The sequence below is a fragment of the Sapajus apella genome, unplaced genomic scaffold, assembly GCF_009761245.1.
Source record: "Sapajus apella isolate SASKATOON/1434 unplaced genomic scaffold, GSC_monkey_1.0 scaffold3, whole genome shotgun sequence".
Lineage (NCBI taxonomy): Eukaryota > Metazoa > Chordata > Mammalia > Primates > Cebidae > Sapajus > Sapajus apella.
The window spans coordinates 40,242,173-40,261,102 of NW_022436943.1; the positions used below are offsets into that span (position 1 = coordinate 40,242,173).

At 37.2% G+C, this 18,930-nt stretch overlaps 1 protein-coding gene and 1 pseudogene across 1 annotated transcript in view; one reads left to right on the forward strand and one right to left on the reverse strand.

Moving 5' to 3' along the window:
- Window positions 1-18,930, reverse strand: part of EIF3H (eukaryotic translation initiation factor 3 subunit H) — a 109,016-nt gene that overhangs the window by 75,121 nt on the left and 14,965 nt on the right. The window contains exon 2 of the mRNA XM_032252347.1: window positions 3,457-3,613. Coding sequence (XP_032108238.1) covers window positions 3,457-3,613 — 157 coding nt within the window. The remainder of the gene's footprint in view (window positions 1-3,456; window positions 3,614-18,930) is intronic.
- On the forward strand, window positions 4,250-5,480 carry LOC116529783 (annotated as a pseudogene).

Here is an 18,930-nt window from a genome sequence, read left to right on the forward strand (position 1 = left end):
ACCCCAAGTGAAGAAGCAGAGAAAACTGGCAGGAAAATCAAAGAATTAAGGTTTTGTTTTTCTTATCAGTTAAAAGGTCCTAATTTTTTTTTTAAAATCTAATCTTGCAAAGTCTACCTATGTAAATTCAAATACACAAATAAAAGTAGTTAGCTTCCAATGATCTAGAATCAGCAATATATTTTGTTTCAATCACCTAACATAATTGCAATCAATATTATTTCTTCATATTCTAAACCTGAGAAAACTGTGTGACAGTGTAAACTGTTCTGGAATAGATTCTACTCCCAACTGTGCCACCAACTCGGTAATCAAACAAATAAAACTCTCAAGCTCCTCACTTGTAAACCAAAGAAAATGCATTAACAATCTCTTCTTTTCCAGCCCAAAACTTGTGATTATTTAAATATAATAAGTACCCCCGGATATGTGCATTAATAGGGAAAAAGAGATAGCTAATACTGCCAGAATGAACTGCAGAGAAATTTCAATCTTAATTCTGCAGGAGGTAGATGAAATAGGGAGAGCATAGCCAGCTTTTTTTTAAAAAGAAGATGCGCAGGGCGCGGTGGCTCAAGCCTGTAATCCCAGCACTTTGGGAGGCCGAGGCGGGTGGATCACGAGGTCAAGAGATCGAGACCATCCTGGTCAACATGGTGAAACCCCGTCTCTACTAAAAATACAAAAAATTAGCTGGGCATGGTGGCACGTGCCTGTAATCCTAGCTACTCAGGAAGTTGAGGCAGGAGAATTGCCTGAACCCAGGAGGCGGAGGTTGCGGTGAGCCGAGATCGTGCCATTGCACTCCAGCCTGGGTAACAAGAGCGAAACTCTGTCTCAAAAAAAAAAAAAAAAAAAAAAAAAAAAAGAAGATGCACACTGCATAAAGGTTTAAACAATCCAAGTATACCAGTATTCAGGTGCCTAGAACAAAAGTAGCCCTGGTTAATTTCTAGAGAATTACTTTAATGAAAAACTGCTTTGCAGACAAATTACAAGGTATTTCACTTTAGCAAGCATATACTTTGTGTCTATTACATGTTAAAGGTACTACAAGGTGTGAAGTCAAATGAAATAAATAACACTATCAAAATTAAAGTGATCAGTTAAAAGTCATATAGAAAATGATAAAAAGGAAATTAGGAAAAATCCAATTTACAATAGCATCATAAAGAATAAAATACTTAGGAATAAATTTAACCAAAGAGGCAAAACACTTGTAAACTGAAACTACAAAACACTGCTAAAAGATGACACAAATAAATGGAAAGAAAAGCCATGTTCAGAGGTTAGAATACTTCAACTTATTAGGTTGTCAATACTACTCAAAGACGGATTCAATGCAATATCTATCAAAATCACAATGACATTTTTTGTAGAAATAGAAAAATCTATTCTAAAATTCATATGGAATCTCAAAGAACCCTGAATAGCCAAAACAATCTCAAATGAGACAAACAAAATTGAAGGTCTCACACTTTCTGACTTCAAAACCTATTACAAAGCTGTAGTAATCCAAAAAGGATAGTTCTGACATTAAGACAGACATATAGACCAATGTAATAAAACAAAGAGCCCAGAAATAAACCCTGGCATATATGGTATCAAGGGATCTTTAACAAGGGTACCAAGATGACTCAATGGAAATGGACAGTCTCTTCAACAAACGGTGCTAGGAAAACCGGATATCCACATGCCAAAGAATGAAGCTGGACCCTTACCTTATATACAGCACAAAGATTAATTCAAAATGGATTAAAGACGTAAACTTAAGACCTGAAACTTCTAAAACTCCTACCAGAAAACAGAGGAAAAAAGCTTCATGACATTGGATTTGGCAATGATTTCTTCAATATAATAGCAAAAGCACAGGCAACAAAAGCAAAAATAGACAAATTGGGAGTACATCAAATGTAAAAACTCCTGCCCAGCAAAGGCAACATACTAAAAAGGCAACCTACAAAATGGGAGAAAATACATACTGCAAACCACATATCTGATAACAGGTTAACATCCAGAATATAAAGAGCTCCTTCAACTCAACAAGAAAAATAAGCAAAGGACTTCAAGAGACATTTTTTCAGACATACAAATCACTAACAAGCAGATGAAAAGATGTTCAACATCAGTAATCATCAGAAAGTGCAAATCAAAACCACAATGAGATTATCACCTCCCATTTGTTAAAATGACCATTATCAAACATACAGAAAATAACAAGTGTTGACAAGGATATTAATAAATTGGAACCCTTGTGCAAGGTCGGGAATGTAAAATGGTGTAGCTGCTATTAAAAAACATACAGAAGTTCCTCAAAAAATAAAAGAATTACCATGCCATACCACTTCTGGGTACATATCCAAAAGAAAATGGAAACAGGATCTTCAAGAGATATTTGCACACCCATGTTTATTGCAGCATTATTCACAATATCCAATAGGTGGGAGCAATCTAAACGTCCATTGACAGATGGCTGGATAAGGAAAATGTCGTATATAGAGATAATGAAATATTATTCAGCCTTAAGAAAAAAGAAGGAAATCCTGTCAATACTACAACATGGATGAACTTTTAGGACATTAAGCTAAATAAAATAAGCCACTCGCAAAACAATAAATGCCACATGATTCCACTAACGAGGTATCTGTAGTCAGACTCTTGGAAACACAAAGTAGAATGGTGGTTGCCAGGGGTGAAAGAAGTGGAAAAAGGGATTGTTCAATAGATACAGAGTTTTGAGGTTTGTAAGACGAAACACTTCTAGAAAACTATAGCACAATATGTATATAGTTAACACTACTTTAAGGTACACTTAAAATTTTTATGTGCTTTTTACAACAATAAAAAGTTACATAGAAAATGAAACCTGAGAGTTCAAACAAGTGAGAAGTTATTTTCAACCTGATTTTTTAAAAATCTTTTAGATGTTGACTTTGGCCTTTAATGTGAGCTTTTAACTGCTATCTGCCTTTGCTAACAAAGCAATTACGCCTGTAGTACAAAAATAAAATATTCCTAAAATGCGTGAGGGGTACCTTCCTTCTGAAGCAGAAAACTGAACTCTATCTCTTTCTAAACACTGACTTAGTCAAAAGAGGATAGAAGGGAATGGATACCAGACACAATGAGATGATCTATGTCCCTCAAAACTTTAGTTATTTGGCAAGCTGACTTCATATTGACAAACTGACAAAGTCAACATCAGCACAGATCCTACCCAAACTATTACAAATCAGAATCATAGATTCCAAATAAGTGAAAGCCAAACTAATGACATCTATGGTATATATCCTCATTTCTCAGAATTTATAATTTTCTCAAAATATTAGAAATCAAGGCAAGTAGGCTAGCCTGACATACTCCCAATCCATACATTATCAAAAGTTACAGTGAGAACTGTGTTAATATCCATTTGTATGTGCTGCAAAGACACACACTTGTGATGAACACTCTTACCTTCATCAAAGTCAGCATCATCCTCTGTGTGCTGAGGGAAAGGAAAGCAGTTGGTAATTTCAAGCCGATCTTCTACAACCAGGCCCAAAAGCACTCCTTGAACAACTTCAGTTCCTTGTCCTTCTTCTTGATAATGTTTGATTATCTTTAATACCACCTAAAAACACACACACAGAAGGGAGCTTAACAACCATCCTACTTTATTATTTCCTTTATTTCTAAGAAAAAAAATAAACTGTACTCGCAGGTTTGTAAAACCACAAAATTAAATAAGAGGAATAAATAAATGTCTTACAAATCATTTGCTTTACCCTTACATAAATAATAAAGCTCACATAATCTAAAATATATCTGAAATTCCAGGAGTTTGACTGTATGTCAAAAATGTCCACGTACAGCACTTACGCTCTTAAATCAAAGCTCCCCCATAGTCTGGCATCTAGGAGTTCCTTCAGCCAAATCAAACAATACCCCCTCAACCTGAGACTATTATTGAAGAAGTGATCCTGTTAACAGAAAGACACATAAATGACAAAACCATTAATAAGATACAGAGATAAAGGTCTCAATTATCCAGATACCTAAAAGCAGAGCCTTCTGACAAATTCTCATTTTGCCTTTCTCAACAGACCATCTCCATAGTCAGAGGATGCAACAACGGGAATATGTACCCACACATATCCAACAAGAATCTAGTTGGTAACGAAGAACACAAAGAGGGAAGTCTCCAGCATGATTTAGTTTTCCTCAATCGGAAGGATTTGAGGGAATGTGCTCTCTTTCTGGGTCCATGATGGGGCGTAGTTTTAAAGGCAAAAACTTCCCAGAGCCATGCCCTGCTTCCAACTCTCTCCATCCAGGAGTTTTAACGGTTTATGTTTGAATTTCATGGGCGTGGGAAGAAACTAAAAGTCAGTCACTCCAGCGGAAGTTCTAATGAACTCCTTTCATTGGCCCAGGGTCTTGGAGAAGGTGGTGGTTCCTCCCAGGATAAAAGTCCGTGTCCACACACCTGGTGGGATTTCTCCTCTGAAATCTCCTTCCACACTCTTCGTGGAAGTCTTTCTCTTGTTCTCCTTTCCTTCTCTTTTCTCTACCTAAATAAAATCACCTTTCTGCAGCACTTCTTGGGTCCAATATTTACTTTTATGAGCATACAGTGCACCTGCAGGGGTCCCATCACTTCTTCAAGGGACAGGAGGCCAAGAACCCACAGCATTCTCTCGGGGTAGCTGTACCTCGCCAACACCCAAAAAAAATCCGGTTACAGATTCATTAAACAACCTCTAATGGAATAACCAGGTCTTATATAACTGTCTCCTTGAATAGTCTCATAAAGATAAAAGAGGTAACACTGTGTATGGGTGGACAAGCAATTAAAGTTCGTAATAATCATCATCATCATTAATAATTTTGTGTGCTTTTTAGGTGGTTCCTACAACATGGGTTTAATATATGTAAAGTGCTTTTCATAGTGCCTGGCACATATTATTAACAATAGTAACATTAATATTTAATATAAGCCCATGGCCTGAAGACCTAAAAGGCAAGAGTCAAAATTATATTGGAAAGTTCGCAGAGGGAAAATAAGTTTAACAAGAAAATGACAATTTATTTGTACATTACTGATTAGTGCTTCATTTAAAACAAATATATTATTGTTAGAAACTAATTAATGGGTGGGCCAGGCAGACACAGGGCAGGCAGCTACTTCTGCGTGCAGACTGAGCCCACAGGTCAGCTCAGCCATAGGGGTGGCAAAGAAACAGCCTAAGAGGGAATCAATGTGGTTGTCAGCTAAACCTGCTCCTGCAAAAGTGGAAATGAAGCTAAAAAGGGCAGCAGGAAAGGATAAATCTTCAGACAAAAAAATGTGAACAAAGGGAAAAGCGGAGCAAGGGAAAACAGGCCAACATGGCTAAGCAGGAAACTAAAGAAATTTGCCTGCACAAAATGAAGAAACTAAAACTGAGAAGAGTCCAGCCTCTAGTGAGACCAGAAAGAAAGAAGCCAAGTTGGATTAATGTCAGAATACACCATGTCTTATCAGTGGTCCCTATTTCCCTTCTTGTACAGCCCAGAGGAATACTATTATTAACTATTTTGTAAATACAAGTTTGTGTGAGATACTGAATTATGGGAGGGTTTCACTGTCTTGATTATCAGCTTAACATTCCATAGTTGAGGGGTTAGCTTTTATATCCTACAATACAAAGCATACTAAATGGCAATATGGAGTTATGGTCCTGCATTTAATGTCTTGAACATTTTAAATTACTTTTATTCCCACATTATTTTTTAGTAGAATTATTTCCTAAAGAGAAACACTGTTTGATCATGGCTCGCCCCATCATAATGGTGTGCACTCTGTAACATTTTTGGTTGTGGTAGTCCTGTTTTTCTAATTAACTTTGTTAACGCGCTGTGGAAGATTGAAAATTTGAGTATGTAGTCTGCATGCTATTATATTGTGAATTGGTGGGACCTATGTAACAGCTTATCAACATGTGAAAATACTGGTTCTTGATAGTCTCTTCAGGAAAATTTGCTTCCCAATTTTAAGCTGGAATGTCATTAGAATAACTTTTAAAAATTACAATACATGGTTTTTTAGATTTTCAGTACCTATGTTAAGAATTTTGTACAAATCCTCAACACAACCAATAAATCAATTATGAAAGAAAAAAAAAGAAACTCATGACCAGTTAATGACACATTACTGAACATTACATGACAGTCAATAATCCAATTATTTCACAGGTGTTACCCTATCATGTAATTCTCACAATCACCTTAGGAAAAAGGTACTGTTATACTCATGTTATAGATAAGAAAACTGAGGAAGAAAGAAATTAAGTAAATGGCTAAAGGTCACACATCTAGGAAGTGGTAGGGCCGAGCCAAGATTTAAGCCTGGTTGAAGTTCAAAGCCTGTGTGTATACTTTAATAACAAGATGATTCTCATATTAGCAACTAAATTGATAATTAAAATAATCAGTAATAGACAACAGACATGCAGTAAAAACTGCGTTATGAATAGGCCCAAGACAGCACCAGAAAGATATGGAACTCCAAAGGAGTACAAGCAGTCAGCAGGGAAAAGAGCTCAATATGGAGTAACACCAACTAACAAGATTGGCAGACCTTCAATGTTGTGAAATGAAAGAAGTGCACAAACCTTACACATTCCTTTATGAAAGACCTCTCCACTTCTTGAAAGGCACAAAAATGGACTTGATGAGTCATACAAGTATGGGTATGAGTTCCAGTTCCAGCATCCACTAGCTGCGACCTTGAGAAAGCTATTTAAACTCTTCCCAAGCCTCAGATTCTAATTTGCAAAATGGCACTATTTCATAGCATTACTGACACTACTAAAAATGACAAAGTATAGAGTTCTTTGCACAGTCTGCCACATAACACTCAGTAAATGACAAATATTGTTCATTTTTGTCAATAAAATGAAAGTACTATTTAATGCTTATTCAGCATACCTCTCTGCCAAGAAAAAATATTTTTACACTTAAAAAAATAGAACAAACATGGATGATTAAGAAGGGATAAACTAAACTGATAAAGAGTTATTATAAACACATCTGGTTTACCTAGATTCCTTTATAACTACCCCCATTAATGAGATCACTAAAACATTACTGAAATCAAAGTAAACTAGAGATGCTAGAAGATATATGAGCTTAACATAGTTCTTTAGACAAATTCTAGAAGTGATTCCTAAACAGCTTATTCCTACATACGCAAAAGGGAATACTGATGACTAGGACTAGCATCGTTTCACACAGAAGCCAGGTGAGGATAACCTCACTTCCAGTTATAAAGAAAATAACAATAAAAGGTATTAATATATTTTAAAACAAATTATCACAGTTCAAACTATATTGAAAACCGTTGGCCGGGCGCAGTGGCTCATGTCTGTTAACCCAGCACTTTGGGAGGCCAAGGTGCACAGATTGCCTGAGGTCAGGAGTTCAAGACCAGCCTGACCAAAATGGAGAAATCCCATCTCTACTAAAAAATATAAAATTAGCCAGGCATGCTGGCACATGCCTGTAATCCCAGCTACTTAGGAGGCTGAAGCAGGAGAATCACTTGAACCTGGAAGGCAGAGGATGCAGTGAGTCGAGACTGTGTCACTACACTCCAGCTTGGGCAATAATAGTGAAACTCTGTCTCAAAAAAAAAAAAAAAAAAAAGAAAAGAAAAGAAAGCAAACTGTCTTAATTCTAAAAAGAGTGAATTAAGGACAATGAAACCAAACAGTACACCAGGCTTGACATGCTTGCCAAACAGCCAATGCAATTTTATGTAGTATCAATAGAAGCACAGTGCTCCAAGTAAAAGAAATAATTATTTCACCCTTTCAACACCACTGAAATGTTATCCTCAGTTCTTTACAACGACCCAAGAGAAAATTTACCAGTAACAGTGCCCAACTAAGAAATGAGAGAAGCACAAAAATCAATCAATATAAGCATCCACAAAAAAGGGCAATTACAAACAAAGTTTAAAACTCTGTGATGAGAACCAGCTCAATGAATGCAAATCTCTCTCTAGGCAAGGGACACTCAAAAACAGCACTTTAGAAATACTGAAGAGTTCTTTGGCTACTAAAGGGTTAGTCTTACTTTGAGGTAAAACCTAAGGACCACAACAGATAGTTTCTAAAAAGAAGATTTCAACTTTAAGGATAAATTCTCTCTAGTACTGAAGACTGTCCAAAAAAGAAAGCATTCAGGAAAGACTTGATCACTAAAATAATTTCCAACCTTAATATTTATGATTCTGTCATTTTAATATAATCCAATAAAGTACTCAGGGAAAAAAAACATTATTATCAAAACCAAGGTAGCTCATTCTTCATTGTGACATTTTATGATCGTCCTACTTCCTACACACACCATAACCTCAATTCTTTAGTTCAAGAAATAATGTCATGGAAATACCTTAGAGGAGGAGTCATTTAGAACAGGGATCCCCAACTCCCAGGCCATGGACGGGTCCTGCTCCATGGCCTGATATGAATCTGGTTGCCCAGCAGGTGAACTGCCTAAGCTCTGTCTCCTGTCAGGTGACTGCTGGCACTGAATTCTCATAGGAGCACAAACTTATAATGTGAACCGCACATGCGAGGGATCTAGGCTGCCAGCTCCTTTGGAGAATCTAATGCCTGACAATCGAGGTGGAACAGTGTCATCCAGAAACCATCCTCTCATCCCCCTGCAACCCCGCATGTGGAAAAACTGTCTTTCACAAAACCAGTCCCTGGTGCCAGAAAGGTTGAGGATCACTGATTTAGATGTCAAAAGGAAAGGAAATTCCTGATCAAATATAACTAAATGACATACATATTTCTGCTATTCTACATAGATAACCAAGAATTTGCCAGGTACATATATTTCAAAGTCTCATAAATTTGAAGTACCTTTAATAAAGGGAGACAGAGTCCATGTTGTGCTCATTGTCTCTCCTGGTAAATGTTCTCATAAAAATGAAAGGATGTTTTACTCACCACATCTTCAACACCTAACACAGATACTGGCATATAAAAAATACTCAAAATATATTCTGCTGAAGGAATGAATGGTAAACACTTATATGTCAAGCACTCCACTAAGCATCTTACATGCAATGACTCATTTAATCCTCACAACCACCCTATGAAGTCAGTTATATTATTTTCCCATTTTACATAAGGAAATAGAGATTAGCTGACAGGGAATTCAGCCAGGGAAGTGAAATTGACTTCTGAGTCCAAAGCACTTCTACTTACTTCACAATAAATGAGTAACACTAAACTCAGTACACCAAACATGTTGATAACAGCAAGGCTGAAAGACATACATGGAAAGCTTGACCATTCTTCAAAACAAAAACACTCTTCTGTTACATTTTGTTTATATGGATCACAGGTGTGGGATTATTTATCCCACATTTTTTTTTTTTTCCCACATTTGTGATACATATACACTCAGGAGCCCTATTTGCTCATTTGCAGCTAAGCAAATCACCTGAAGAGCTTTTTTTTAAATAAATAAAGAGGGGTCCTCATTCTGGATACACATGAGAGCCATCTGGAAGCTTTAAAGTATACCAATGCCTGAGCACACTCCTGAAATTCAGCTATATGGGCTGGACTCCCATATTGGGTTTGGTGGGCGATGTCTGTTTTTAGGTTCTCCGGCTTACTCTAACATCCTATTTAGTTCTAACTTTTCATGAAGTTCTACGGCCCAGCTATCCTTTGTTTTTGTTTTGTTATAACTCCTCAGGTGACTACAATACACTGTTGATCAAACCCCAAGTTTCCTTTAGTCTGTTTCAAGACTTCGTGGATTGCTGAAAAGTGAAGGCACTGAGAAACACAGACCCAAAAGTGAACATGCTGTTTATAAAAGCATAAATATCACCCTAATAAGAGGAATTCAAGCCCTACTTGGAAGAACCTCTACATCATATAAGCAAGAGGAAAGGTAATACCAGAAACCCATCTTGAAACATGCATGTTTTCTGCAGCACAGTAAGACTTACGCCTTAGGGTTTGACTCAGTATCTAAGGCTGTTATGAACCCATGCTGACTAGGTTTGTTTATCCTATAAATTAGTGGGTAAATGATTTTTCTATAAATTACGCCTCAAGGGACAGAAGCAAATTTGCCAATAGAAACCTAACATCGAATTCTCCACCTTCTGAAATTTTGTCAGGTTCTGGGTCTAAATGCTTAATCTACTTGATGTGCCCTAAACAGTAAGTGTTGTTCTCTGATTAGGTCAGTTGTCTCTCAAACTGTTTCCCAGACTTCTGAAGTTTACACAATCTCAAGTTGGGCAGATGTTAGTAAGGAATCCCAACCTGCAAGATAGTCAACAGATGTCGGAGTGCTGAAATTACCCTGAAGGAAACACTGTTTTCTACCATTGTTCATTATTCAGACTATGTGAAAAAGCAAAGCAGACTATTATGCCATCTCTAATGAACACAATACTATTTTTTTTAAGTGTCTGGCTTTTTTAAAAAAATGAAAACCTATTTTTGCCTAAAAGTCTAAAAGCAACAAAGAATTTAACTTCTATGACAAGTATTCTCCGTATAACAGGGTAAAATATAAATACCAATCTAAAATAGCCAAATAAATTACACTAGAAGCCAATAAATCTAAAATTTAGAAGAGCTAAGAATGGCAGGTAAAATCTTCCATCCTTCCTAAAAGGAAAGATTTAACAATCTCTAAGATCTCCCTATCAAAATCTTATCAAAGACTCAGTTCCATGCCAGGTAACAGTTCAAATTTGACCAAAATAAATAGTAAGCTTTTTGATGAACTACAATAATCTCCCATCAAACAAAATGTCTGCATAGACTAGTAACTAAAGAAAGATTTGAAATCTTTCTGCACAGAATCACCAGGCTTCTGTTATTTTGACTTCTTTCATTCCCTCATTCATTCATTCATTCATTCATTCACTTAGATATTTACTGAGTGACTTTTCAGATCAGTTGCCTCTGCCAGGTCTGGGAATATGAAACTAAATCAAACACATAGGTCTTACTTTCATGGGGCTCATATTTTTAGAACAGCAAATCTCAAACACACTGTTTCTCTTTACTCTCATACAATACTGCTGACACCAGTGGTGTGGGCTCTTTCTACACCATGTAATTTTTCAATGTGCCAAACACCAGCTGGGTATCTTACAATTTACTTCAATTCTGACACTATCTTCCTGGAGTTAGTGTCAGACTCCAAAAGCTAAGGGCACAGACCTACAAGACTGCCCTCGCTTCAGATCCCAATCCCAAATCCAGGCCTCCAGTACTTCTGACCAACCAGCTATAAATCAGGAATTCTCACAAAACCCACCTCAGGTTCAACAATTTGCTAGAATGACTCGCAGAATTCAGAGAAACACTTTACTTACATTTATCAGTTTATTATAAAGGACATTACAAAGGATATAAATGAAAAGCCAGATGAAGAGACACACAGGACAAAATATGGGAGGTTATGGGGCAGAGCTACTCTGGGCCTGCCATCCTCCCAGCTCCTCAAAGTGTTCGGAAACCCACAATTCATCAAATCTTGCACAAGAGTTTTTATAGAGCTTAATGGAGCTTAATCTCCAGCCCATGTACGCTCCTTCCCAGAGGTCAGTGGGACTGACCCAAATTACCTCATTAGCACTAACTCAGGTGAGATAAAAGGGGAAGCATTACGAATAAATGGCAGTCCTAACACTCAGGAAATCCTAAAGGTTTTGGAAACACTGCGACAGGAACCAAGAACAAAGACCAAAGATATTTCATATATTTCAAGGCCCTTAAAAACTTTAAAAAAAAAAAAACTTCTAAAAAATTAAAAACTCTCTAAAATGTGCATGGACCCCCAAAGATCTTGCACATTGATATTTGCATATCAGAAACTCAAACCAAGAAATGTGTGAAATATTTATTTCTCTTAAAAATAATCTCTAGTGGAAGCTCTGAAAAAAATTAAAATGAGAAAAATAATCACATTACATGCTAATATAAACTATATTTTAAAGAAAAATATTTTTAAAGACAACGTAATTTTATCAGGATATAAGAATGATAATGTTTCACATTTTTGTAAAAATTTTATATTTTCAAAAAAATTTTTAATCCAGGAGAGAAGAAACATAGTTTCACATTTTTGTAAATCTTTTTAATGCCTATCTGGTTTAATAGAAAACAGATGGATAATCACATCTGCTCTTGCAGTCAATCCTTTATATCACACATCATGTAGCATCTGGAAACCTCCATTAAACACTCATGAAAGAATAAAAGTAAAAATGGCAAATTATGTATTATTATGAAAATAAGTTTTGACCTTGGAGACTCTCTAAAAGTGTGTCCAAGATCCTCACACTTTAGGAACTGCTATTCTAGAATGACAATTAGGAAAATTAATGGGATTACAGATTGTGGAAATCGCTAAGAAAAGGGGAAATGTAACAAGCAGGGGCAGGGAGGCAGCCTTAACTAGGGGGATCCAGGAAGGGCTTCTGAGAGGACACCTGATCAGAGAACTGAAGAACAAGCCATCAGCCCTATGAAGACTTGGGAGAAGAGAATTCTTGATGACTATGGATCTGTAATCTTTTAAATAAAAATACTAATATTTACATTTCATAAAGTATACAAGTTGTATTTTATGGAAAGAAAAAGGCCTCTAGATGGTTAAGCACTAGGATGGGAGGGATACACGTTCATGTTTTTACTAAAAGAACTGGTAGATAAATAATAGGCCCACCTACTGGCAGAAAGTCGGTTTTTTCGTTTATTTGTTTATTTTGAAACAGGATCTCGTTCTGTCACCCAGACTGGAGTGCAGTGGCACAATCTCCACTCGCTGCAACCTCTGCCTCCCAGGTTCAGGCAAGTCTTCTGCTTCAGCCTCCCGAGTAGCTGGAATTACAGGTGCACACCACCACGCCCAGCCGAGGTATTTTTTTTGTATTTTTAGTAGACACGGGGTTTCACCACGTTGGCCAGGCTAGTCTCGAACTCCTGGCCTCAAATGATCCACCTGTCCGGGCTTCTCGAAGTGCTGGGGTTACAGGCATGAGCCACTATGCCCGGCAGGAATAGTTATACCTTAAAATAACATTGTGTAATTCAAAACTATCAATTTCATTCGATTTTTGTTAATGAATTATAAAACACGATATACTAGTAAAATCCTTTTAGAGAAAGTTACCAGAGCTTTTAATTAGCAATATGCACATTCCCAATACCAGGAGTCAGGGTCAATCTTTACCTAGTAAGCATGTCTATGAAGAATTCCTCTAATAAAGGTTGCAACTCCAATAAAATTCAGAGGTAAAAAGAAAACTATTTAAAGAAACATACTGGACTTTCAGGACTTGCGAGTATTTGCAGCAATGCCCTAAATTACATGAGACATAGATATAATCTGCAAAACCTAGGAGCTGAATAATAATCCAGTCTCTATTATTGGGTCAGGATATGGAATTTTGAACTTGTCTGAACCAGTAAAGTAGAAACTGAGACCATTCTAAAAAGCTTCAACTCTATGAAAATTGCTAGTGTGAAAGCAGAAAACAGTAACTATAGTATCTTACAGCTAAATATAAATGCACCAAAACACTATACCTGCTCCCAGGAATCTACCCAAGAGAAATAAAAACATCCACACAAAGACATGACTACAAATGTCCATGGTAGCATTATTCAGAACAGCTAAAAACCGGAAGCAACCCAAACCACCAAATGAAGATGAATAAATAAACTGTAGCACAGGTTGAGGATCCCTTATCCAAAATGCTTGGGATCACAAGTGTTCCCGATTTGAAATATATGCATTTTCAACTGTATCTTTATACCACAGAGCAGAGAATAAACAAAAACAACAACAATAACAACACACAGTGAGTAATGCACATCGGTCATCTTGGCCCCATGTGGATCATCGTGAGGAATCTGCTGTTGATATATCAAGCCCCCACTTTATTATGCTCTGCAAGTATGCTTGCAGGGGGCAATTTGAGCATGCAGGAAAAAAGAAATGCATAACACAGCTGAAGGAGACTGGAAGAGTCTTTTATCCCTTGGGGACCCCGAACAAGCTGTGTGGTGTGCACCTGTGTTTTAACAACAATCCATCACATGAAGTCAGGTATGGAATTTTACACTTGTAGATAGTTAATAGTGCTGAAAAAGCATCCAATTTTGGAACTTTTCAGATTCTTAATTTTCCAATTAGGGATGTTCAACCTGTATATCTATTCTATGGAATTATATTCAACAATAAAAAGGAATAAAATATCAACAGACAAAACAGGGAGGAATCTCAAAAACATGCAAGGTGAAAGAAGTTAAACAAAATGTTACGTACTACGCATATAGTTTCATTTATATGACATTCTAGAAAAGGCAAAACAATAGTGACAGGGAGCTGATAAGTGGCTGCCTGGAGCCAAGGTGAGAACGCAAACACTGACTGCGGAAGGATACCAGGAAACTCTCCAAGGTGGAGAAAATATTCAATTAATACGTCTTGATTGTGGTACCAGTTAAACAACTGTTTACAATTACTAAAGTTCATCCAACTGTGCATTTAAAACGAATGGAATTTATTGTGTATAAACACTACCTTAACTGTACAAAACTGTATAGACTTTAAAAGTCTGAAGAAGAAACAATTCATACATGCACTGACTCCCAATTTGACTCTCCATTTCAGAGTTCAAAGATTCAAAGATCCCAAGATACTTTAATATCTAAAGAGCTAAGCTAAGAACCACAACTATAACCCTACCTATTATGTATAATATAAAATAAATCTCTAGCGACTCAAGTTTTTAATAAACATAGGTCACCAAACATAAATTAAATCATATTATTTTAGAAAACAAAGTATACTACTTAGAATTTTTCTATTACTTTACAGTATTTTGGAATTTAATGACATTATTTAGACAATAGACAATTTGTTTCTAGAAAAGCTTGCTTATGTAAAACAAATTCCAAGAAATTGGGAAATGTTAAAATATTTACCATCCCCCTGCCCAAAAAGACAGGATATTTTTTTTTAAATTCACACTACCAGGCCAGGGGCGGCAGCTCATGCCTGTAATCCCAGCACTTTGGAAGGCCAAGGCAGGTGCATCACCTGAGGCTGGGAGTTTGAGACCAACCTGACCAACATGGAGAAACCCCATCTCTACTAAAAATACAAAATATTAGCCCAACGTGGTGGCACACACCTGTAACCCCACCTACTTGGGAGGCTGAGGCAGGAGAATCGCTTGAACCAGAGAGGCAGAGGTGCAGTGAGCTGAGTTCACGCCATTGCACTCCAGCCTGGGCAACAAGAGCAAAACTCCATCTAAAAAAAAAAAAAAATCACACTCCCCAATATTCTACAGCAAAACGTATACGTGCTTCTCAAAGTGTGCAAGCCCTAAAAGCAAACATTCAAACCTGAAGGACAGATAGGAGCTTGAAAAGATCTACCAGCCTAAAATCATCTTAAAATCATCGGCAATTATTTTGTATCTATGTACTTGAAGGCATTTCCCTAGGGGGAAAAAGTCTTTGTCATTCATCAAATTCCCAAATAAGCCCAAATAAAAAGAAAGTTTTAAAAATTAATACAGCCAGGCACACTGGCTCATGGCTGTAATCCCAGCACTTTGGGAGACTGAAGCGGACCAATTACCTGAGGTCAGGAGTTTGAGACCAGTCTAGTCAACATGGTGAAACCCCGTCTCTACTAAAAATACAAAAAAATTAGCCAGGCATGGTGGCTGGCACCTGTAACCCCTGCTACTCTGGAGGCTGAGGCAGGAGAATCACTCGAACCCAGGAGGCAGAGGCTGCAGTGAGCCAAGATCCACCCACTGCATTCCAGTCTGAAGAACAGAGCAAGACAGTCTCAAAAAAAAAAAAAAAAAAAAAAAGTAATACAAACTTATCTACATGCAGTTACATGTTTAAATGAAGATGAATGAGGCAGGGAGCAGGTGGCTCATGCCTGTAATTCTAGCAATTTGAGAGGCCCAAGTGGGCAGATTGCCTGAGCTCAGGAGTTCAAGACGAGCCTAGGTAACACAGTAAAACCCCATCTCTACTAAAATACAAACATTTAGCCAGACGTGGTGGTGTGTGCCCGTAGTCCCAGCTACTAGGGGAGGCTGAGGTGGGAGAATCACTTGAACCTGGAAAGCGGAGGTTGCAGTGAGCCAAGATCATGCCACTGACCTCCAGACTGGGCGACAGAGCAAGACTCTGCCTAAAAAAAAAAAAAGAAAAGAAAAACGGTATGGACGGAAATACTGCTTCCTTTATGCATCTGTACTTTTCCTTAGTTATAATGGAACTGAGTATGTGTTTGTTTTCAAATTAAAAAGCATCAAATAAAAAAATTAAGAGAAAAGATTTTTAAAATACAGCAATCACTGCAATTTGCTATGTGGAGTTTCACAAAATAGAACAAACTAATGTCTCATTTTTTCTGACAGTGCTACTGAGTTGGCAATGATGTAGACATAATACATCTTGATTTTAGGAGGTTCTTTTGTTTGTAAAATATGAGCTAAATGAAGCAGTTAAAAAGACTTAAAATGATGAGGAAACATGCCCACATACAAGCCAAAGCACCTGCTGATTTTAAATTTTCATCCCTTACTGACCTGACTCCTCTTCAACTCTATGAATGTCACTGTACACATATATGCAAATTACCAAAAAACACACCATCAACATAAAGAGGTAACGTCTGGATTGGTTTTCAACAAGCAGAGAGGCCTGTTTAAGGGAAGCCTAATCCATGCCTCAACAATTGAAACTTTGTCCAAACTTACTACAATAAACCTTCACCAGGAAAAGCAGCAGGTTTCCCATTGTCTTTGTAACAGACACAATTAAGGATCTGCTGAAAAGGGAAGTAGGTAAATTTAAACTGTTAGAACCATACCACCTATCATTTTTAAGCCTGCTTTATAAAGCTAAGCTAGGGAATGCTGAGGTTACAACCTGCTCATCTTTTTAAACAGTTCACAGAACTAAAAAACACTGAATTATTAAAGTGTTTTACCACTAAAACTAATTAAAAATTAAGTAAATCTAGTGGTATTTAGTGATCACAATACCATTTTAAATACATTTCATTCAAACACTAATACTCTGGTTACAGGAAGATGCTATTAGCCAAAACAGACATGAAAATAGTTTATAACAATGCTTCTCAAGCTCAGTGGTAAAGAATCCATTTCCCCCAGTCCATTACAGACCAATACTTTAGTAAAATACAATAAAAATTACTTACTAGAAGAATGAAAATTTAAAAAGAAACACACAAGCCCAGGGATATAACTTGGATATCACAGCAGTGTCAAACTACTATAATAAAAATTTCTAAATACTCTATCTTAACCCTGTGTTTATACTGTGCAGACCAGTGTTCCCAAACCATACCTCATACTTTGAGTAGCACTAGTTTACAGAATCTGTAACATTAAGCAGGTAAACAGTTCTTTCCCAACTCCGAAAATCAAGCATTTGACTAGACTACAGAATCAAACACTTCTTATTTATGTCACAAAGTCTCTCAAAATACATCACTACAATAGACGTGAGCTCCAAACTGTGCAGCTACCAAACACTTATGTAACTGTAAGCCCAGCTGCATAGGGCCATGACAATCGTTGAGAAAAGAGAGCAAGAAATGAATAGTTTTCTCTGCCACTGCTTGCTGCTTCTACAGGAGATGACAGGCATACTCCTCCACCGGGGTCAGATCATGACTCCCTTAGTTCCAACTCTATTCTGAACACTGTATTGTTAAGAATGGTAAAAACAGGCCGGGCGCGGTGGCTCAAACCTGTAATCCCAGCATTTTGGGAGGCCGAGGTGGGCGGATCACGAGGTCAAGAAATCGAGACCATCCTGGCCAACAAGGTGAAACCCCATCTCTACTAAAAATACAAAAATTAGCTGGGCATGGTGGTGTGCACCTGTAGTCCCAGCTACTCGGGAGGCTGAGGCAGGAGAATTTCTTGAACCCAGGAGGTGGAGGTTGCAGTGAGCCATTGTGCCACCGCACGCCAGCCTGGCCCCTGGTGACAGAGTGCGACTCCATCTCAAAAAAAAAAAAGAACGGTAAAAACAAACTTATTTCAGCAGCAGGGCCCACTTTGAATCACAACTTCTATAAGACAGAGATAAGACGGTACTTTATTTATTCAGTGAGTAAGCCCAGCAGAAACCCCAACTTTCAAAACTCTCACTGCTGTTCTTCCATTTGTTACCTAGTACACAGTAATTCTAGAAATCTTTACTTCTTTGTAAAAATGTAATGTTCGAGTGAAAGAAAAAACTTTAATAAGAGCTTATACATGAATTCCTATGGCTGTATACACCAATGTGATTCCCCAACCCTGTAGTCTACACAAACAGAAAAATTCTATAGCATAGTGGTTGTGTGACTGGGAACCAAAATCCAAAATAAAATTTTAAGTGCCCAGCCCTGCAGCCTTAGGCAAGTTACCTTATCTACCCTAGCCACACCTTCCTCGTGTGGAGCTAAAGACAGTACCTATCTCAAGCACTGCTGCAAAGATTAAAAAAGAATCCACTCAATCTATCTAGCACACAATTCCTAGTAAGTCCTCAGTAAACGTTAGCTACTATTAAACCAACTATTACAACAAACATTTCACCTCTTCTCTTTTTTCATTATTTTTTAGAATCAAGTCCAATTTCTTTTAATTTTTTTCTATCTTTTTTTTGTCATATTTCGCCTATTCTCATTCATTCATCTATCCACCTGTCCATCAAAGGAATATTTAGTGACTAAAATATGCTTTGTTACCCTTATGGCATGGAAACTTGTCTCTCCAGAGTTCATTCCTCAGAGGTTTTTTTTTTTCAGCCTAGTAAGATGTGAATTATAATTTATTAACCAACTGAT